This window comes from Perissodus microlepis, chromosome 15, assembly GCF_051167445.1.
Source record: "Perissodus microlepis isolate ML-2025 ecotype Zambia chromosome 15, ASM5116744v1, whole genome shotgun sequence".
In the NCBI taxonomy this organism is placed as follows: domain Eukaryota; kingdom Metazoa; phylum Chordata; class Actinopteri; order Cichliformes; family Cichlidae; genus Perissodus; species Perissodus microlepis.
The window spans coordinates 9834666-9858665 of NC_140475.1; the positions used below are offsets into that span (position 1 = coordinate 9834666).

Here is a 24000-nt window from a genome sequence, read left to right on the forward strand (position 1 = left end):
TGTTGACTATTTTGAATGAAACGCTTGATTGTTCGATGATCACGCTTCAGAAGCTTTGCAATTTTGAGACTGCTGCATCCCTCTGCAAGATATCTCACTATTTTTGACTTTTCTGAGCCCGTCAAGTCCTTCTTTTGACCCATTTTGCCAAAGGAAAGGTAGTTGCCTAATAATTATGCACACCTGATATAGGGTGTTGATGTCATTAGACCACACCCCTTCTCATTACAGAGATGCACATCACCTAATATGCTTAATTGGTAGTTGGCTTTCGAGCCTATACAGCTTGGAGTAAGACAACATGCATGAAGAGGATGATGTGGACAAAATACTCATTTGCCTAATAATTCTGCACTCCCTGTACAGCACCATGGAAACTGTTACAGATTCATCATGATGCATTCATTTGGATTACTGATGTTTCAGATCCATGGACAGAGATTCCAGCTTGAGTAAACCTGAGCCAAATAAGACATCGATGAGTATGGCAGACTCAGCTAATATAATTAATCAAACAAACCCCGGCCTCTCTCTGCTACTAGGAGATGGAGAGGAAGGATCGTATTGGTTGTTTGGTATCAAGGATTACAGCATCAAGATAAAACGAGAAAGATAAAAGATCAAGACTAGTGAAACCTCTCAGGTTTGGAGTTACGTTGCTATAATATAGTAAGTGTACAAGACACCGTATGTTGCTCATCAGTCACTAGAACGAGCTCAAATGACGACAATTAGGAAAAGCACGAAAGCATAGAATTAATTGATTTACAGTTTTCTCCACTCATTAGCTGCTATAATAGAGTTGGTAGAGCCCACCGGAGGACAGCTGTATTATGAGACTTAATACATGTACCAAGATTAGCTTTTATTATGTTTTTGTCTAAACCTCATAATGCCCAAATAAACTGAAGGAGGAGGAGGAGGTTAAAGTTAATTCCACTACATTCACAGTGGCTTTAAAAACATAATTTAGCAATTCATTAGATCAGAAAGCCCTGGCTCAGTCAGCCCCCTTTCGTGCCCCAGCCAAGTGAGCTTACTAATTCACCGCTTTGGCACTCAGCTATATGCAAACTAATAAAAGATAAGAAAGGATGACGTGAAGACCGCAGTGGACGTCTCAAAGCTGAGGCAAATAGACCGGAGAGAAAAAGTTGGAGCTTTTAACATCACTCACTTTTTTTAATTACTCCCTTTGAGAGCACATCTCTCCTCAATCCTCTGCTGAGTAGTGTTTTATCAGCAGGAACCTGCAAAGGTGTGTGCATGTGTGTGTGTTTGTATACATCATTAAGTAAAAGTGTGTGTGTGAGGGAGGGGGAGGGGGGACCTCAGTTGAAGCTGCCTATCAATAAATGATCAGAAGAGTAATAGTTGCTTGAAAGGCTGGTGTACTCACTGCAGCTACTCTGCCCACCTCTGCCCGAGACTAGAGTTTGGCTGGACTCTAGTCTCGTGAAAACACAATAAAAGATTTATATCAACACTGCTATCTGCCTTACAATTAGCCTCAAAATACCAAACATTAAAGTGATTCTAAATGCTTCCAGAGACAACTTGCCCAGGATTTTTAGGTTAAGTTCTTGAGCAAGTAATTAGTTCCAATTTGCTCCAGAAGTCCAGGAAACCCATAGAGCTCAGATGCATCTAAAGACAGAGGACAGTCTGCAGAAAAAGGGACACGCAGGACAAGAGACATACTTGTATAGCAAAAAACTTCCTCAACCTGTTTATCAGTTTTACAGGTGATGGTCTGTCAACAGAACTCCTACTTTGTTACAGACTGATCCAATCTCAGTGCATATTGTCAAAAAAAGTTGCTTTTTGTCATGTAAGTTGTTACGTGGGTTCCTACTTTTAGATGACGATGATGCAGAATCAACTGCTGCTACTGCTGGCTTTCCATATGTTTTCCTGATGATGTGCTTTTAAGTATGTCTTAACCGTAAATAAGCTTCACTGTATAGTCGTAGCCCTATTGTTGGACGTCATGTAACAGGTAGTGGGACTGAAAGAGAGAGCTGGAAGGATGATTTCCATTGTCCAGAGCCTCAGGTTTCACTCTAACAATGTGAAAGATGGATGATCTCGGCTCTGAAAGCACCACCATCACCATTAAACATTAACTCGGCAATTTAAAGATAAATAACTGCCATCTGTTACAACTGTGGCCACGACACATTTTTCAATACATGCAGTAATAAATCCTTTCAGCGTGAAATTGGTTTTAATTATGTTAGAGCACACATGTACTATAAACAGCGTATGCCAATACTTTTATTACTTTAATGCCACAAAAGGTAAATACGCATTAAGTACACTTTGAAGCCCTTTAAAGTATTAAACAATAAAACCCAGAGTGAAATAAAAAGTAATATTTTTATATTGTGAAAGTTTTCTCCTGTTCTCATGTTATGAATGAGAAGACCTGCTTTTTAAATCAAGGGTTTTTTTTTTTCAGTGTGAGGTGAAATCCATATCAGAGCGTGCACCAATGATTCAAGCGCTGCTGTTCTATAATTTATTAACTAAAAACAAACGTTAAAACAGCTTTTGGTTTGCAGGTTATAGCAGCGGTCCCCAACCTTTTTTGCGCCACGGACCGGTTTATGCCCGACAATATTTTCACGGACCGGCCTTTAAGGTGTCGCGGATAAATACAACAAAATAAAACTAGTACCGGTACCGAAAAAAAGATGATTTATTCGTAACACACGTGAAAAGACCCAGGAAAATAGAGTTAACAATAAAAACGATAACAAAATAACGCTAAAACCGATAAAAACCCTGAAAACCATACATTTCACACCTGAGCCTCAACTCTCGTGGCCCGGTACCAAACGACTCACGGACCAGGCCCGGGGGTTGGGGACCGCTGGGTTATAGTATATGATGGGCTTTTCACTTGAAGTGTTTGCTTAGAATTTTTTATTATTTTAAAAATGTTTGCTCCACTCACAATGAAATGATCCTTGCCATTAAACTGTATGTTTATGCCAGTAGCTTAATTTGACTTGTGACACGATGATTTGGTTAAAGCAAACAGACAAAAAATAAATAAAATGAATACTATGAAAAGAAATCATAGATTGGAAATTGTATAATAAACTTGCTTTATGTTCTCTGTAGACCTTCATTACTTTGCTGGCTCATTACTTGTTTGCATTTGGTCATTGTTGCAATGTTTTAGGGCATCCTACCATACTATGTGAAAAAAATACATATATTGCTTTTTGATATATTACCTTTTTAATTTTTCATGTTACTACATAACGTTGGTCTTGCACATTTTGATAGTTGAAGGTGTTTTTCTTGGCTCCAAGTGGCAGACTCTTAATGAGAAATTGCAGCTAGCGGCCAAATTTAGAAAAGGTAGAAAATCATTTTTCCCTTGAGATTTAAGACCTTTCAGCTTTGGCACATTAGAAAAGTAATCATCATCCACAAGTGCAATGCTCCAACAAGATTCCCCAAGAGGAAATGCTTTTAATCAACCCTGACAAGTTTGCCTGCTAGATAAACTAATCCATAGAGAAACAGTCATGACTTCACCAGTTAAACGGCTGCACCGTCAATATATCTTTTTTTAGTGCATTTTTATTTTTAGTCACTGATGTGCAGTTACAAGTTGACGGATTGGTTTCATTTAGTGAGATTTACTAGTTCAACTTGAGACTTCATGGCTTGATTTGTAGTTACATCTTTGACTTTCTTTTCAGCAAACATTGAATACCCAAAGGGCAAACATAACACAAACCTGAGGACCCAGATGGGTAATTTGGCGGTATTGTGCTTTATTTTGCTGCCATTCATAGTTTATATTTGTTTTCTGTATATTTTATTTTGCAGAGCAGTTCAAAATGGTTAAATTTACATCAGCACTAGCATTCAAGATTTGGGATGATGAAACGGTAGATGGCCTGTTGAGCCCTTTTGTTCATCCCATGCTAATTTGTAATAGCTTTAATAGAAATGTCAAAATTAGCATCAGCCTCCAGCAATGATGGGTTCCATGTCATTTAGTTTACAGCTCAAAAACATTTAAACGTGCCTCTTCTAAGGTACTCCCGCGCTGGTCTCAGCCTCAAGTAGTAATTTTCTGGTGCTTGGCATATGGTGAGCTCAAGAAAATAAAAAGTTCCCTGCATGGTTCGATTCTGTTTCTTCAAATGAAACTGCAGATAAAAAGTAAGTAAAGATATGCTGTGATATGGAATTCCCTAGAATGAAACTTTGTTTTAAAGTTCCATTTAGCAAAACAGATGCATTTCATGATTTGTAACCCTGTATCAATTGTCTACGGCTTCTAAAACCCTCACAAATCACTGTTGAAAAATGCATTTCATGGATAAGAACAGGTACAGAAGAACCCCAAATTTGCTTATCTTTAAAGAATGGTATTATTTAGCTTTAAAACATAGACATTATGACAGAGACACATGGCAGTCAGAGAGTCCTGCATTGGAACAAAGATGGTGATGGATATAACAAAGAGTTATATCTCCAGTGGGTGGGGGTGGTGGTATTTTTGTTCAAACTTTGGAAAAGGGTTTTCTTCTAAAGACCTCTGACCTTGACTTCAAGGTCACTGAGACTCAAACTCTTCTGAGATTCTTAGCTGTAACTATGGTATGAATGTCAAAATCCTACATCGCCTTGTTCTTGAGTTATCACATTTGCAAACTTGGGTGTTGACACCCCCTGGTCGTTCCCCGGCAGGGTGACGACAATACTCCATCAGACTTTTACAGCTGTGGGGTAAAAACTATTTACAGTTATTATACTTTTCTGCAAGGCATAATGTTAGAGGCAGGGTAGGGTTTCAGGGGTGCTTAAACAACATTAAGCTGCCAGGTACAAACTGCACAGTGCTCAGTGTTCTCCCTGAGTTTAAAAAATCTGCAGACAAATTTTGTGTTTTGCTACACATTAAGACCTGCACAACAGAATAAATTAGGATTATTATTATGGCACTGAAGCTTCCACCTACCCGGACCAGCTCTTCCAGCTCCGAGGAGTTTACACATGCATGCGCAACCAAGAAGTCCAGCTTTTGAGTAAGAATGGCCAGTTTCTGGGAGCTCTCGTGAGGCTGTTCAAGTGCTCTGAACACTGTTGCCCCGATGATGAGGTACAACACCACCAGGAAAAAGATAGCTAATACGGTCTTCCACCTCATGACCGTAGTCCGAGTGTCGCACTCGTCCTCTGGGGTGTTCAGCACCACTGGTTTGGTTGAAAACGACAGGCGAGGCTTGGAGTTGTGGGCGGCAGCCTTTGGGTCAAGAAGGTCAGGTGCAGCCACTGCAAGGACACAAATGATTTACGTGGATCAGTGTCTTTACATGTTTCCTCATTTATCACATCATTAACCTTTCCTATGATTAGACTTGGTTGTGCTATTTTTATCACAGACATAAACATGAAACAATATGCGCCATATGAAATTTACATAATATAATATAATAGGGTTGCGACTAACTATTTCTCATGGTTACCATCCAGACAGTGCAGTATCATAATATGTTTTATTCATTCAAATTAAACAGGGCTAAATGTAATAATAAACCTTTAACAAATGTGTCAAACAAAAAAGGAGCTCTCACTGAAGAAGCTTGGACCAAAGGAGCTGTGATATTTCTGCCTAAAAAGATGGTTTAATCAACAAAATAATTGCCAGTTATTGATTCTGTCATTTAACTAACTGTTTAAATCAGCGGTCCCCAACCTTTTTTGCGCCACGGACCGGTTTATGCCTGACAATATTTTCATGGACCGGCCTTTAAGGTGTCGCGGATAAATACAACAAAATAAAACTAGTACTGGTACCAAAAAAAAGAAGATTTATTCATAACACACGTGAAAAGACCCAGGAAAACTGAGTTAACGAAAAAAACGATAACAAAATAACGCTGAAAACCGATAAAAACCCTGAAAACTATACATTTCACACCTGAGCCTCAACTCTCGCGGCCCGGTACCAAACGACTCACGGACCGGTACCGGTCCGAGGCCCGGGGGTTGGGGACCGCTGGTTTAAATTACTGTTTGCTTCTTCATCACATAAAGGAAAAAGTTTGTGAGATAATTAGAAATCTTACCATGCTTTAAACTCATAAAATGTTCCAGGACTGGCTGTCCCTGAACACTATTGCAGACTGTTCTTTATAACTGCTTTTATTAATTATCTGTCTTTAAAATGTAAATGAGTACAAATGATTTTCAGTTTCATATTTTTAAATACCTGACACTTCAAAACATCGTTGTTTAAATGGTTTACAGGCATTTCTGACTCATAAATTTACTTCAAAGAGCTGCTTTCAACTTCAAACTCAACCACAACTCATACTCTGTGTTTAAACTGCTATTGTGGATCAAATATATATCCTAAAAGGCATAAAACCTTTAACTTTTCTTGAACTCAAAATTGATATATACAACACAACACTGAGCGGCAGTTACCATTTCTTTGTGACCTCTCTGAGAAACTTCTGTCAGGGCAAGCTAGATAGTCTCAAGAACACTTTATAATTGTGTAATGGGTCGATGAGGCATTTCAACACCTTCTCTTCCAGTCACGAAGTGGTTTATAACCATCCCAGGATTTTATTATCCTTCCCCCTACATTACTCTAAATTCCTCAAGCACAGGGAGGAGTTCATTTCCTTAAGGAAATGGAAAGTTTCTGACCAACTACCAGGATCCTGTCTGGTCCAGAAGACCGACAAGCATGGAGCAGATGTGGAAAAAGGTTCTTTCACATGTATATTTAAGAAAATCTGGTCTAATGTGTTAAAGAAAAGAGCAGGGTTGGATTGTAATGTTTTATCTCTCAATGTATACAGTTGGGTCCTTAAGTTTTTGACAGTTACATTTTTTCCTCTTCACATAAACAAAGGATTTAAAATAAAACAGAGTCTGGGCTCAGCCTTGTTTCAAGGCTTTTACACATTTTTTGTTTTGGAATCAGACGTTATTATACACGATCTCCATTTCTAGACACTCAAAATTAATTGGACAATTGACTGACAGGTGGTTTCATGAGCAGGTGAGGGCTGTTAATTTGTTGTTTCATGACAAATTAGGCCAATAAAAGCTCTGGTAGCCTTCGTTTCAACTCTGAATATGATGCCCAAATAGATGTCAGTGCAAGTGAGGACATCATTAGACTGAAAAAACAAAGGAGCAGTTGAATCAACAATTTGGTTAATTCTTAAAAAGAATGAATGCACTGGCTGGCTGAGCCAAAAAGGTGTGAACTGCTGAAGTAACCAAGTCAAGCACACTCGAGGAGATAGCTGATCACGTTTAAAGTTTACAATGAAGAGACATCATGATTGGAAATAGAACAAGTTTACAACAAGGTTCAAATTACTGGTTACACTGAAGAAAGAGAAAGATTAGACTTTACCAGAGAAGCTGCATAGTTCTGAAAAACAATCTTAAATTGACTGATTGATTAACATCAAATATCTATATCTAGTGAATAAAAAGAATCAGAATCTGCTTTGTACACATACAAGGAATTAGGCTCCGTTTTTTTCTTTGCTCTCATTGTATGTAACAGACAATACTGACTACACGACATCAGCATGACACAGACATAATGAGACAGACAAAAACAATTAAAGCATGTTTAAGATGCAATGGTGCAAAGATGTAATACATAGTGGAATAGATAAGGGATGGATAATAAGTTACTATATGCACAGTGTAAATACATGAGGACTGACTATATATATGTACAACAGAACAAAAACTGTATATACAGCATTTTTTTTTTTGCATTTTATATTGAATCACTGGAATCACCTAAGATGACCTCTGTGCAGACAATTTCTGAATTTTGTGGCACACAGCTAAGAATTTTTTGTTTTTTGGCTGCTAAAAAAAAGAAAAAAGATATTTCAGAAACGTTAATATTAGATATTATAGTGAGACTTTCTGTTGCAGTATTTTAATGCCACCACCTTCTTAAAATGTCAGTAACCTGGCAGAAAAGCTGATCATTAAATCTTAAAAATAGAAGTCCAGTAGGAATGGCAGTTTTTTTTAATGGTGTTATAAGTAATAATGTTTTTTTTACTTGGTTTGTCTAATTACATTTTTTATGTTTTTCTTAAGAAACAGCGCCACCTCAACCCCAGCGATCAGCATGAGGTTGGACACTTTTCATTCACATTGTGTTCACACTGAAGGAAAAAAACACAATGCATCAGCCCTAATTTTACAATCGGCTTCATTATCTCTCGATCCTCTTCCGAATTATGTCCAATAAATATACATATGACTGATATAAAACTCCCAAATATCACTTCAATCGATCTGTCAATCAATCAATCTGTGCATGCAAAACATGTGAAGAAGAATGAAGAAAGAAGAATGCAACCCTTTGCACTCCATGAGTTAAAATACTATATCTTTATATATTTTTTAAATGCATGTATGTATGTATGCATGCATGCATGTATTTATTTATTTTGGCTGCTGTCCCACAGTATAAATGTGCAAAGCAACAGAATGGACGCTCATTAAAAATTTATAACTCTTTGTCACAAACCCGTTTCCTAAACAGCTTGCTACAGTAGATGCAATTACATAACCACCCCGAGAGGTCCTGGACATAATTTTATAGTAAACAACTCATGGAGAGGATCACACGCTCAAAAACAATCCAGTGAAAACAAAAAGAACTGTTTTAGGTTTTATGGTTATTTGCACATACACGCAACTGCGGTAAGCACTTTTATTGTATTAGTCCATTTTTGATGGGTCTGCCTAATTAAAAATGTCGCTTTCTTGTCTATAATTAAGTAAAAGTGTCATCAAGTTCAAAACAATAATACGAATAGTTCAAATATCCCTGTTATTAACCTTCAATCAATTATCAGTGAACCAATTACCTACTGAACGGTAGCTTCCCCCCTTAACATCTTCTCTAAAGTGCAAACTTGATAACAGGTTATAAGTCACGAAGAATAAAAGCAGCTAATCGTCATTTGCTAGGCTTAGATTTCCAACTTGTCTGCGTACTTACTTCTCTACCATCTCTTCTCTCTTCGTCTCCTCATGGAAGGATCTTTTTTGCTCTCCAATAAAGTGCGAGCACTGTTCCTCTACTGGACTCGCGTTTTGCCTCCGGTGCTCCCGACAAGAGACATGTCCGCTCTTCACATGGCTTCAACGAACTGCCCTTCACATCAGCGTCACTGGAGATAACGCATCCAGGACGTCGCGTTCCTAGCAAAAGCAACGCTGAGAAAGAGCGTAAAAGGAACACGGAGAACAGACCGCCTCCGCGAAATCCAGCCAGGTGTTTGCAGGCATTTCGTGCTCTTCCGGAGGGAAGGTTTGGGCTGTCAGGGTCAGGAGACGCGCTTCATCAGTGTGACACTGCTGGATGCGCTGTGGCGCATTCCGGCTGCGCTCTCAGTGACCGTGTGCGCTCTTGTTGAGAGAGAGAGAGAGATGGAGAGAGAGAGAGAAACGTCCTCCTAAGGGAGATGTGGATTCCTTAAAACCTCCACTCCATTAAAAAAAAACCCTCTATATGTTCATATATTATAAAGGATCACCACTTTTCTTCCTTCCAGCATCATCCAAATGTACAATTCAGCTTCAGAACCAGAAAGCAGACCTGTCTGACATCCACGTCTTGGTAGATGGTGAGCTGAAGAGCATATAGAATACTACAGAATACTCACCTTAAAATGCATGAATTTTACCAAAAAAGGCCATTTTTAATACCATTTTGGTGGTAAAATAATAATAATAATAATAATAATAATAATAATAATAATAATAATAATAATAATAAATAAATAAATAGAGCTGTCTTTTTACTGGACTAAACTGGCAACATCCCAGTCAAAGGGCCATATCTCACCTCCAGGAAAAAGCCAGCTTAGGCAGAAGCAGAGCCCAGGTTGCAGCTCCACGCTTTGAAGCCTGGCTTTAATTAAATTAATTTGAATTTCTGAGACTGTCTGTAAGGTTTATGTCCCCTGTGTTGCTTGTTATCTTTACCTTGGCATGCAGACGTGACCTCCACATGAAAACCAACACTGACAAGGATTCTCAGTAATTTGATGGTCAGTTGCTGATCAGCTCCTTTACGTGCCCTTGTGTGTGTGTGTTTGTGTGTGTGCAGATGAGACCACAGTATTGATTACATGCATGATCAGCTGCTGCTAATTGAATTGGGGGAGTTCTGTTTTTCTTTCATGCTTTGATACTGATGTACTGTTGGCATTAGATTGATTCATTAATCAGGAAGGCGTCTTTGAAAGAAAAACGTGATCCCTTTAACAGATATTTGATTTTCTCCTTTTTTTTTTAATGTTTATTTCATTTTCTAACCAATGCATAATCATAGTATAAATTATACAAGTCATAATGATATCATATATGATTGATTTCTACTTTTTTTCTATTTTGTGCATTTTTTTGATGTTTTGTTGGGACAGTAGTTGAGGTTAAAGAGGACAAAATTTTCATTTAAAGAAGGGAAAACGCTAAATGAAAAGAATTGTAAACATGTAGTCTGTAACCGCACTTTAAAAATGCTTTAGATTGCTCTCAATAACCGCGTGTTCTTTCATAGATTTTCAACCATTTGCTCCATCCTTTCCTTTTCCATTATAATCTTTTTCTGGCCATCTGTTCATTTCTCCTTCTCTAAATTTCTTTAATTCACTCAAGCATCCAATCTGCACTCACATGCTCAGAGAATCTGGGAGGGTTTTTTTTTTAGGTCCTCCAGGACACGACTTCTAGGTAAGTCGTGGTTTCATTGTTTATGATGGATGCTGGTCACACTGTCAGGATCCAAGTAATCTGCGATTAATCATTTCAGAGCATTAATCACAGAGGTACTGTACATGTGTGACACTTTCATTAATTCCTTCATTCATTCATCATTCAACAGAAGAAAAACCCATTCCTGGATAAAATATGAGAGACTTACATTGCGGCTTTTGTGTCTCACATGCAGTCATATCAGCAATGTGTACTGAAAGGCTCAAGGGATTGCATTTACTCATCAACTATTAACTCCAGTTTACCCAAAGAGAACTGCCATTGATTGTCTGAACCATAATAAATGAGAGACTATGAGTCAGTACAAATTATTTCTTAGTTGTCAACATGCTGTTGTGAGCTGGTATCAGAGGCTGAATTTTTTGGTTCAGCTTGTGTCCTCAGCCAAGTCAGACATCAGTTCAACAAGCAGCAGAGCAGAATTTATTTGCACTCAAGTGGAATACATGCATATAATATAATGCTCGCTCTGCTGCTATAACACCCGCTGCAAAGTCTTTGAGCAGTTAATGCTGTAATGTTCTGTCAACAGAAACTACAAAACCACTGTAGTGGCTGTAAATCTTTCTGACTTTGCTTTAAAGCTGTTTTACCCTCGGCTATAGTCATCTTTTTTGTTGCTCTTAGTGTAAAAGCGGCAAGCCTTTTTGACCATCTCACCACTGCTTAGTGTATAAAGCTGCTGAAACATAACATTTGTTTCTTCATGGTTTTGCCATTCTGATTATTTGCAAACCTGAAGAAATTTAAAGGTTACGTCCAAGTTAAATGAATGAGGTAAGAGACCATATGTAGTGATGTGCTTCAGCTTTATGTGACATTAACACACTTTATTAGGTACACCATTCAACTTACCATTAATACAAATGAGCCAATCGCATGTAGACTTGGTCAAGTTCAAACTTGGCATCAGAATGGAGAAGAAAGGTGATTTAAGTGACTTGAACGTGGGATGGTTGTTGATGCCAAATGAGTTTGTCTGAGTATTTCAGGATCTGCTGGGATTTTCCCACACAACAATCTCTAGGGTTTACAGAGGACAGCCCAAAAATGAAAAAATATCCAGTGAGCATCAGTTTTCTGTGCCTTGTTGATGCCAGAGGTCAGAGGAGAATGGGCAGACTGCTTCAAACTGATAGAAAGGCAACAGTTACTAGACAAATCTCTCATTATAGAAAAGGTAGACGAACATTTCTGAAAGCAAAATATGTCCCACCTCGAAGCAGATTGGCTACAGAAGCAGAAGACCATGAATGCCACTCCTGTTAGGTAAGAACAGGAAACTGTTTCTGCAATTCACACAGGCTAATCAAAAATGAGTAACAGAAGATTGAAAAAATATCGCCTGGTCCAATAAATGTTGATTTCTGTCGCGACATTCTGATGATGCTCAGAATTTGGCATAAACAACATGAAAGCAGAGATCCATTCTGCCTTGCAGCAACAGCTCAGGATGGATGGAAGTGCGGGGGATAGTTTCGTATCAGTATCTATAGTAGCAAAATCTCTGAGGAATGTTTTCAGCACTTTGTTGAATTAAAGAATGCAAAAGGGGGACCAGCCCGGTACAAGCAAGGTATACCTAATAAAATGTCTGTGAGTGTTTACTACCAGTGTTGCCTAAGTTTTAAACTTTGCGGTAATGCTATTTAGTCAGGAGGATCATTTAGGAATTTGAAGTAGAGCTGTTTAGATATTTCTGGACACGAAGAGGTTTTTTTTTCCATCTCATTATGAGTCCCCTCATGAAATATGAGCACATGGTTCCTAATTCATCGTAATTTGCAGACTGTTTCGCTCAAGCTGGACAGCACCTGTAACTGGAACATATGGCTTTTGTTACAGACAGCAATCAGGATAGTAATCCTATTATGGGTGACATTGTTGCACTAATGGGCCATATTACCACAGTAATTTCTCCTAATGGTGCAGCGAAATGATGCTGTTGTAGTAAGCCACTTTAGCGTTCACCCATGACCCGTTACAAAAGGTTCTTACGTAATAGTTGCTTACATAAAATTTCTGTTGATTAAAATTTAATCACAAAGGTTTAAAGATTTACATTTCAAATGTATTTTTTGCACATTGTATTTCTATTACCTATATCATAATGAACCCGATAGCATGTTTTGCATCTGGTAATTTGAGTGCATCAACATTATGGGGTGTATTATTGAGGGCATATTTTTCATATTTGGTAGAGATGCAAAAAGTGTAAAATATATCCTGTATCTTAGGAACAGAGGGTTGAGGATCTGTTTCTAAATGCTTCAACTCTCGCTGTTATTCCCACATGCTTAGAGATGCAAGGACATGCAGAAATATTGCCTTGGTCAAAAATGTGACTGCAGTAATGTTAAAAAAAAGCTCTGGAAACAGATAATTAGCAACATCAGCAAACAGAAATGCTTAAACTTTCATGTGATTAAATCTGTATAATATAGTCTTCACTGCAAACTTGCATTGTAAAAGCTCAGAGGGTTTAGTGCTGAACAAATGAACTGCATCTCTGCCCCCAATCCTGCTGAATACACACCTGAATCTTTTCTAATGAGGTTGCATTTTCTAAATCCTGCAGAGAGCTATCAGCAGTTTTTAGGAGCACAAGCCTTTTGAATTAAAAAACAAGAAAGATCAGATTTAGATCGATCTTCAATTTTCTGATCTTCATTATTTTACAAAATATATACAACAATGTCAGTATCCACAGAAATTGTCATTTTGTATTAATGAAATACTGATGTTTCTGTTAGGTAGGTTTAATGAAAGCCCAACACAGACAACAAGTTCTGAAAGTAAACTGAATCTATTGAAAAAAAAATCATTAAAAAAGAATTACTATGAAGACAGCACACATTTTAGAAAGTCTGTTTGAAACAACTTATAAAAAAGAGAATTATACATCTTGCATGGGACAATGCTTTAACAGCCTTGCTCTCTGGGATTCAGTGAAGTCCAGTTAATTGCAGCCTTTTTGCACATTGTTTTTGTATCAGTTACTCTCACTGTGTTCACAGGACAGCCAATAATGCATAGTTTGACACACGGTTAGCATTTGTGTGGAAACAATCTTTATAACTGATGTTGCTCTCAAGCGTCTGTCTAATTAACCCTGTGCTTCACGTTCATTGTCAGGTCGAGTTGTTCTAGTCACTGGTTCTTGATGGATAATTAAGCTCAAAAGGAAAAAAGGCTGCATTATCCGTCGACTGGAGTCTTTCATTTCCTGCTCAGTCAACTGAGCCCTGCAAAAATCAATCACCATGAACAACTGAGCGAAATGAACTTGTCCAAAAGCACCTGCTCACTCAAAACACCTGCAGGTGCACACAGATGCATGCACATAATACGCCCATATTAGGAGAAATACTTATTTGACCCCCTGCTGAATTTGTATGTTTATTCACTTACAAAGAAATAAAGTCTCTAATTTTCATTGTGGTTTAATTTTAATGTAGAGAGACAGGATAGGAAGTCCTTCCTCAGGGGGGGGGGTTGTTTAATTGTTTGGTTTTCTCTGTATTATTGTAGGGTCTTTATCTTATATATAGTATATAAAGCACCTAGAGGAAACTGTTGTTGTGATTTGGCATTATATAAATCAAATTGAATTAAACTTAATTGAAGTAACTTAAATTTATCATGTCCACAGTATCACTTTGTCCTATTCCAACATCTCCACCACTGAGAGCAAGATAAAAGAGTTGTCAAAGGACATTCAGGACAAGACTGTAGACCTGCACAGTGCTGGCATGGGCTACAAGATCATCAGCATGAACCTTTGTAATAAGGTAACCATCAATCACCCTTGGCCAGGAGCTCCATGAAAATCATGGGATAATGATCATCATGAGAAAGGTGGTGGATATTCCAAAAAATACATGGGAGAAGCTTGTTGCACAGGGGACCAAAGTCACAAAGAACATCATTTATAACACACAATGCAGTTTAGAGCAGCATTTCAGTGTAATAAAATGTCAGTTAAATGAATAAGGTAAGTTAAATAACAATAGTTTCCCTTGCATTTCAAATAAATGAGGGTTGCTCTACTTCCTGATAACCTTCTGACAAACATTTCTGCAGAAAAAATTATGTCCAGGCCTGACCTGCTGTAATGGCTTAATTGTTTTAAGAAACTGTTGGATTTGGATCGATGCTGATGTTATTTCAATCACAGTATTTCTCAAAGGTCACTGTTAGAATGACTAAGTCTAAAATAATGTCTCAGGCTGCTGGCAAGCAAAAAGCAAATCTATCATCTTTTTGTATGTTTGAAGAGAATGTTTTGAAGATAGTTTGGTGCAAGAGTAACACAGTCTGGTCATTACTGCTGTTAAAAAAACTAAGTCAGCTCTCCCACACTAGTGATGTGCGATACCACTGATTTCCTTTCCAATCTGATACCAAGTAAAATTCAGGGTGGTATCGACGATACTGATCCGATACCGATACTTTGTACAAAACCGTATTTTATTTATTGTATCTTTTATTGTATCTCAAATTATAGCATCATAATGATTACAGGACATCAGATTACTTGTTCTTATCACTTAATAATGCAGAGTTCATCATATAGAAATAAAAAACCTGAAGTTGTGCGCTATTTGAACACCTTGCCTGCCTGCAACACTAAAGGACTCCATGAGAGATGTCTGTCTCGCCCTAGCAGCACCTGTCCATGTCCACTCCTCCTCTTCAGTTCGTCTCAATATATGCTCGTCATATTCTCTGATATGATTTACTCTGAGGTGTTTGACAAATTTGTGGTGTTGCCACAACACCTCACTTTCTTGCCACATGTATTGCAAACCACGTCTCGGCTGTTTGTGGATGTAAAATACGTCAGCACATGACTCCAATTACGCACATTACTTCAATTATCCTATTTATACAGCCGTATTTCACACATGACTATGAAAGGCGGAAGAGGAAGTAGTTCCTTCCAATGTAGACAATCCGAATGATATAGTTTCTTTCCACTGTGTTCTTGTTAATGATAAACTACAAATTTACCCTAAATTACTAAAATATCGATATTTTAATGTGAGAATCGATTCTAGAACATAAATGACCGGTATCGGAGGAATCGATATTTCAGGATCGATCCGCACATCCCTATCCCACATAGGACAAACTACCCGATCATCAATGCCACAGACCTCACTTATATTCAGTATGGTCTCTGGGACTGGTTTTTGAATTAGAAATCTTTAGTTAATATATTTGTATATTAGATTTTTTTCTATTGTTCTACTACTTAAAGTTTTTAATTCCTGTTTCCCTTATGATTCTAATACTCAGGTTGACTTTTTGTAATGTTGTTTAGTCTTCGGTTTTGGTAATTGTCTATTATTCTTATTCTTACTATTATTAATAGTAGTAATTGTAGCAGTAAAAGTCTCTCGGTGTTTCTGTTTGTGTTTTCTTCTTCATTGTTTTGTTTACTTCTTGGTTCCTTTGGGTTTCCTTTCTCATATATCTTTAGAAGTATTAGTAATCAGGCCTATACCAGTCGTCTTTGTTTTTTATGTCCTGTACCAGTTTTTTGTGTCTGTCGTCTCCTTATTGTAATGATTGTGTTAACTGGTGTCTCATTACCCCAGCTCTGTCCAATGGTTCTATGCTTGATTTTCTTCTATGTCAAATGCCATGCCATCATAACTCGTGAGTTCTGCAGGACACGATGCAGACTCAGGATGATAAGTTCAGTGTGGTTATTTACAGTGGCTGTTCAACAGTAATGCAAAGGCAAGCAATAGTAGTCAGAGGATTTGTTGGCTCCCACAGGTAAACCCACAGAGTTGATTCCTACAGGAAAATATTCTCTCTGTCTCTCAGTAAGTCGTGTCAGATGGAGAAGCAGGAGTCCTGTGCAGACGAGAGAAAAAAAAAAACAGGTAAGAAACGGGAGCAAAATACCACAAAGCATCTAGTAAGAAGCGCCAGCAACACTGACTGTTTCCAGCTTAACAATCCAGCATTAGCTGACGGGCTTCCTTCTCCTTAAGTAGTAGCAACAGCTGATCACAGAATTGTCAACCGGTGAGTTAATTATCACAGGTGTGCTGTAGCGGGAAGCAAAGAAGGAGGTAACAGAAGGTGTGATTAGCACGAACACAGAAAGACACAGGGGAGGAGAGGAGGACTGGAGGATCAGGAAACATGCAGACTGCTGCTGTACTCTGTATTGTTTGACCCCCTTTGAAAGGGCAAAATAACGACAACCTGCTTGTGTCAAAATTTCCACAACACTCATGAACTCATATTTTATTCACAAATGTTTAAACTAAGACCTTAAAATATTTCATGAAAAAAAAATTGTAATGGAAAAGTTATGGATGTCAGATAATCCCTTCATACGTTAGATTTTTGACCCTCACACATCCTTCCTGTTATCTTACAGTCCCCCCCTCCCACACTGCTCTTTCACACCTGTACACCTCAGCAAGGGGGAGTTAATTCAGATTAATGTGGTGGCAGACAAGGGCATTGCTGACTAAGCTTGCATCTGTGATCATGAACGCTGCATATAAAATCAGCAGGTGTGACAATACCTGCCTTGTTACATCTTCTTCCATATACAAAGCCAACTCTGAAAATCTTGGATTTGACACTTTATTCATCATGCCTTCTAATGCCCATCACATTATTCACACAGGGCATGATTAATTTACTACAGTCTTGAACGCATTTATGCCCCAACCTGCAATAACTCTATTTAATAAAACTCAGTAAATATGAAAATTGTTCATAATAAATTGAGACTTTGCTTAGCTTAGTTCTACTTAGTTATCCTGCTAAAATCAGCCATCAGAAGATGGGTACACTGTGGTCAGCAACAATATTCAGGTAGTCTGTGGTGTTTAAACAATGCTCAGGTGGGACAAAGGGAACTGAAGTGTGCCAAGAAAATATTATCCACACCATTACACCACCACCAGTCTGAACCGGTGATACAAGGAAGGATAGAATGTATGTTTTCATGTTATTTGCACCAAATTCTGACCCTACCATTATAGCAGATATTTCAGAAATTGAGTCATCACCCCAAGCTTGTCCCATTGTCCCATCAAGTTACAGTTACCCTCACATCAGCTTGAAGCAATCTTGCCATTCTCCCCCAACCTCTGGCACCAACAAGGCACTTTCACTCAGAGAACTACCCTCACTGGAGATTTTATCTTTTTTGGCCCATTCTCTGTAGATGAAAGTGTGGGGAAAATCCCAGTAGATCAGCAGTTACTGAAATACTCAAATCAGCCTGTCATGCAACGACCATGTCATGTTCAAAGTCACTTAAATCCCTGTTCTTCTCCATTCTGATGCTCTGTTTGGTGTCTTTACTGAGATGGTGTGTAATAATAATAAAAAGCTGGAAAAGCCATAGTATATTTAATGAGATGCAGATGGCAGTTATTAGGCTGTATCTCTGTCAGCTGCTTCTCCTTTTTGGACAAAAAGTGGACCTAGTCGCAGACACTGGCGTCAGGCTGGGTACACTAACACAACAGATATTTAAATGAAGTTACTGGTAACAGAAATCCCATGTGAAACTGTCAGGATAGGATCAAGAAGCACTGATACAAAAAAACGAAAGGGCTACAAAGAACACTGGGAAAATGCATATATAATACAACAAAGACAGAGAGGCGAGATATGCAAATGAAAGAAAATGAAGCATTGGTGATGTTGGGGGGCAAAGGCAGGAAGTGAAAACCACAATTAGATACACAGGGACGCCAACATCCATTGAAAAATGGGAAAAAAACAAAAATAAACTCATAAATATCATAAATAACTCATAAATAAATGATTGAAACAAACGAGAAACACAAAGGAGCACAAGAAAACCAACGAGGACAATGACAGGTGCTCACAGGGAGCTGCAGGTGGTGGGGCTGAAGTTGCGTAAGCTATTGAACGCTGCTTGTTCAGAATGGGATGTGCCAAACATACATAACAACTGCACATGGCAGAATTAGATGTTCTTTTTTCCAGAGAAATATCACAAAGGGTACCTTCACAATATTACTCATAGATAATAGACCGCGTAGGTGTGTCCTCGACTTAACTGTGACTCTCTTGTCAGCCTTTTCTTCCTTCTGCAGGATCCGAGATTATTATGGGATTGGTGGAGCATCCTGTCACGAAAAAAGGGGAACTTCTCCTCGGGGAGAGAAGACCTATTTGGCGGGGAGGTTTTCAAGCACTTAGATGCATGACTTTAGTCTCTATTACATCTTCCTATGTTTGTTTTCTAAGGTGTATTCTAACCTTTATCAGATCCACTACTCGCCCAATGCTAACCCTTACCCAAAATATTAAAACATTCGTTCGCTTTACAATGTAATGACTCACATTGTGGTGCTACCTTTTAGTCTCAATAAAACTTTAGGTCCCCACAACATTGAGTAATACCTGTGTCTCACACATGCAGCAGCAGCAGGACAAATAACACAGGGGTGAAGAGCTTTTTAGATAACAATCTGTGTGGTGAAATTAGGAGCTCTATTACAAATCTGACATATATATATAAATAAATTTTAAAAAATAAATAAATATATACATATATATATGTGTGTGTGTGTGTGTGTGTGTGTGTGTGTGTGTGTGTGAGATATCTGATATCTTTCTCTGTTGCTTTGGATTTTACTGTTGGCATTTGATTGATTCATTAATTAAGCGGGTGTCTTTGGAGAAGTGACGGTTTTAATAATTGTCTCTAGATTCTATTGCTCCCCCTCCCCCTCTGTGCCCACTTTCTTTCTGTATCTATATGTGGTTAAATACATGTGCACAAACACGTGTGCGCATGGGGGAATCTGCCCCTTCCTTGTTCCTTGTGCACTTCCCTCTCTCTTCACAGGGGAGTGACACGCAGCAGTCAGACAAAGATGGACCGATCAATAAACGTCTGAGAGCTGAAGAAGGTAATCCATACAAGTGAACTGAGCTCTCGCATTTAACTCCCACTGTGTCCTTCCCTGCAAACACGACTACTGAGCAACAACATCACCAAACCACAAAAGATCCCGATTCCTACTTCTAACAAACGGGATGCTTTTGTAGATACTAATACAGAAATTCAGCTGAAAACAAAAAGCTCTTCACGGTTATGTTTGAATGTGTGTGAGTGTGTGCGTCTGCTGAAGCACTGGGGTTTGCACCTTGTATAATAAGCTGTTGCCCAAGGATATGATTATGTGGCGTTGCTTTGATAAGAAAAAAAAAAAAACCCCACAGGAGTCCTCCCTCGCTTCCTATCACATTGACTTTGTGGTTACCCATTTTCCCTTTTGGAGACTTCAACTCGCTGCAGCCCAACAGCTCATTATCAGTTGGATAACATTCATCTCAGTGGCACATACTATACTTGGAAGGCAGCTTTTTGTGTGCATGTGAATTCATTTGCGCCATCTGAAGCCTTTCGAACCTGCGATTAGGCCTTTATTCTTAACGGTTTTTGTGAGAGAGAAAAAAGATAAACCTTTATGCTGAAATATTCACTTTGGCTTTTTATCTGGTGCTTTCAGCGCCTCTCGTTTAAAAACGTGCTTTACATTCTCAACTTGTGCTGCTGCAAAGACATTTTTATTGCTGCTCTCTTCAAACACTCGCTGCGCTGCACGCCAGCCGATGAGTAGTGGGGGTGTTAGATCACATGCTCCCTGCCATGTAGGACAACACAGATATTGCTTACTTTGTCACTCACGCACGCACACACGGAAAATTCTAAAAAGGGGAAATGACTCTGATATATTTGTAGTTCGCGTCCAGATGCTTCTGCTATCTTGTCATGCTTGCCAGAAAGCAGGGGCCACCTGTGTGGAAATGAAACTGTCAGAAAATAGATATCGGCCAGCTAGATGTTAATACAAGGTGTCCTGTTTACCTGCAACACTCTGTATGTGACTCTAATCAAGAATTAACTTGTCTGCCTTTGCCACAGAGGCACCTCCTATCTTGCCAAATTACATCAGCTTGCTGCTCATAATAGAAATAAAGTCTGATGCATACTTTTTTTTTCTTTATTATTTTTCGCCTGATGAAAAGATGATCAGCAGCAGCAGTTTCAGGAAATTAGATGTATTTTTCCATGACAGCTTGCTATGAAAGCAAAGTGGAAACCATGTTATTGACATGAACGCCGCCCAAAAACAGTTCACAAATAGACAGTTATTAGCAGGTTGATGTTTTAAAGTATTGCTTGCAATATTTTCTGTTTCTAGCTCCCACATTTACTTAAACATCACTGAAATAATGAGGCAAGATGCTAAAGGCCAAAGCCTTTCAAGACAAATGCTGATGTTGACACAGAAATATCCCTGTCTGTGTTTTTCTCCACAAAGCTTATTGTTCTTTTATGTTCTTGAAATCAAATGCAGTCCGTTCTTCTCCTGTGGGTCCTGTGGGGCTCCCTGCACACATCATCTCACATTAATTTTTCTTGTGTCACTGAATGCCAGATGGTATAGTGCAGAGAGTCTGTTGACTTCTACAGTAAAAATGATCAATCAAAAAATAAATCTGCTGCTAAACCTTCATAAATAATTCAGCTTTTCACCCATTTAGTCCTGTGGGCATGTTTGGTGTAAAATATTGTGCATATATGAGGCTCTGCTTTGGCAGCAAAACTGTTAAAAAAAGACAAACAAACTATGATTCTGAATTTGGCAAGAAATCTGAACTCTTGCTTTAAAAAGTGATGCTGAAGTTTTACAACATGTTCTTTCTCCCTCGTTTTAAGTTATGTAACAGTGAACAGAGAACATGCTTGACTTCTAGTATATGATTCCCTCATATGCTTTCCAATTTAGAGGAGACGGGAAGGGGACCTTGACTCACTGACCTGTATTTGCATCTTCAGTGCCTGTGTGCCAGCATCACGTTAAAAGGATCACAATAACTGCAGCTTGTGTTGCTGGGCAACTAACCGTCGTCCAAATTGCAGACATACAAACCAGGAATAGCAAATTGTGGTGGAAGAACTCTCCACAAAGCATCTGTTGTACACTTTTCAGAAGGTATTTCCTCACTTTGACACATGGAAGTCGAAGAAGAATGGCATGGCGCTGATGTTTTTTTAAAAAAAATCAAGCTTTCAGTTGAACTGCCGTAACACAAAAGGTTTCATATTGAAAAGGTTGCTTAGGAAGGGCAACATTTTTATTCAGTAAATGGAAATGAATTAACTTGTTAGTAATAACCATCTGTTCAGAGCATCAACGTGCTCCAGAAATAATATGTCTTTCATGTTTGTACTAAAGTATCTTCCTATTCCAGCAACTTTCTCTAACTTCTGTAGTTCAGAGAACAATATAAAAATAACTGCACAAGCACCGTTTGCCACAGTAGACAGCTTGCTTACACAATCCCTTCACGCTATTGAGGGCTATTCATTCTTTTCAAGTGTGCATGGAGCTGTCAAGGAGCCGCTAACCAGATCCAGCAGCAGGTTTTTCACAGCCAGATGAACCTGGTACCTCAAATGCCGTTTGCTGAGGTGTTGGAGAAGAACTTTTCCACCTGTGAGACCCGAATGCTGGAACTAATGACGCCGGCTCTCCAGTTGCCAAGAAGATATTTTCCAGTGAAGAGGTTTGAACTATAATTTCAAGCACTTCACAAGTTGCATTAGTTGAACCAGGGCACAATGTTGAGGCTGAACAACAATGAAGTGCAATACTGCAAAGGAGCAACAAGGGTCCTGGCTTTCTGGTTTATTAGGTTATTATTTTAATTTTCATTCACTTCCTATCCAGAGGCCGCAATAGGCGACAGCAAAATTGATCATAAAAGCCACTTAAATGGCAATCGTTTGCAATATTTTTGTGCATAATATCTCATTAATGCTGTATTGGATATGCAATAAGATAGGATATTATGCTGTTAAAATTAGGTAGGTTTTTTTAAATTACATTCAAGATTTTCCTCAACTCCGCACAACTCATCTCATGTAGAGTTCAGACTCCATTCCAATAATACATGTGATTTCATAATCTAGGTGCTGGACATCATATATTCTCCTATGATGGGCATGCATTTTGAATTTTTTGACCTGGAATACTCTGAACTTTCCACTGTAAAATTCATCAAATTTATCAATAATTCAGCCATGTATTGAACATTCACCTCACAAATATCTGTGTGCCACAAAAATACCCCAAATTAAGGCAGAGGAAGGAGAACCTCCTACCTTTCTCAATGCTGCAATTTGTCAGGCGCTAAGAAGAGACGTGATTTGGGTAATTTGGTGGCATGCAGCAGCCTGTAATTACCTACACTGTGTGAAACAGATGAGATAAGAAACAGTTTTACAGCACCCTAATGGAAAAAGTGGATTTTTAAGAGAAAATTAAATGTTTATATTTTGGATTATATCACTCAGGGCTGTCACTGTCTGGGACTGCAACACATACTGGGCAAAAACATCTTAAAAACAAAATGCTGAGGCAGCACTAAAACATGCAGCACTTTGCTTTCTTTGTTACATAACCTCTCACCATGCATGCCCTGTTCTCACAACCGCCTCTGCAGTGTGAAAGAAACCCTTTGGCACTAGCAGAAAATTTTAAAAAAAGAACAAAACTGTGATATTAAGAAATGTCTGTAAACACACATCAATATTTTATTTGGATCTATCAAAACCAAAACACATAAAATGCATGGGAACGGCGACTCAACCTGAGAAGATTTTTTTCTTTGTTACCACGAATGACCGTTGAATTTGGAGAAATTTAATTATCCGTCTTGTCTGGATGGAATATAATCCTTGATTTAATTCAAGAATACAATTTTCTTTATCACTGTCTCAAGCCTGTAAGCAGTGGTGCAGGTTTGAGGCTTTCAGAAAGGAAGGAGGACGACATCTCATAAAATTCTGAAAATGGAAAATGAGCATGAACTTAACTCACTAAAAGCAAGAATTATGTGAATCCCTGCTGTCCTCTTTGTGACCCTTGATCTGCTGTACTTACAAATAAGAAGAATGCAGAATAAGTGGAGAAACACAGTGAATGCAGGTGCTTCCACACAGGCAAGGAGTTTGCATGTTCCTGTGGAGGTTTTCTCCAGGTACTCTGGCTTCCTCTCACAGTTAGGTCAGTTTTGTGAAACTATATTTTGCATGTGTGTGAATGTGAGCGTGATTGGTTGTTTAGCTCTCCGTGTTTGCTTTGTGAT

At 38.5% G+C, this 24000-nt stretch overlaps 1 protein-coding gene across 1 annotated transcript in view; it reads right to left on the minus strand.

Moving 5' to 3' along the window:
- LOC146371717 (potassium channel subfamily K member 2-like) overlaps positions 1-9457 on the minus strand; it is a 32122-nt gene extending 22665 nt beyond the window's left edge. Inside the window, exons 1-2 of the mRNA XM_084953212.1 lie at positions 9038-9457; positions 4991-5304 (exon numbers count right to left, since the gene is read on the minus strand). Coding sequence (XP_084809338.1) covers positions 4991-5304; position 9038 — 315 coding nt within the window. The 5' untranslated portion in view covers positions 9039-9457. The remainder of the gene's footprint in view (positions 1-4990; positions 5305-9037) is intronic.
- Between the last annotated feature and the right edge of the window lie 14543 nt (positions 9458-24000).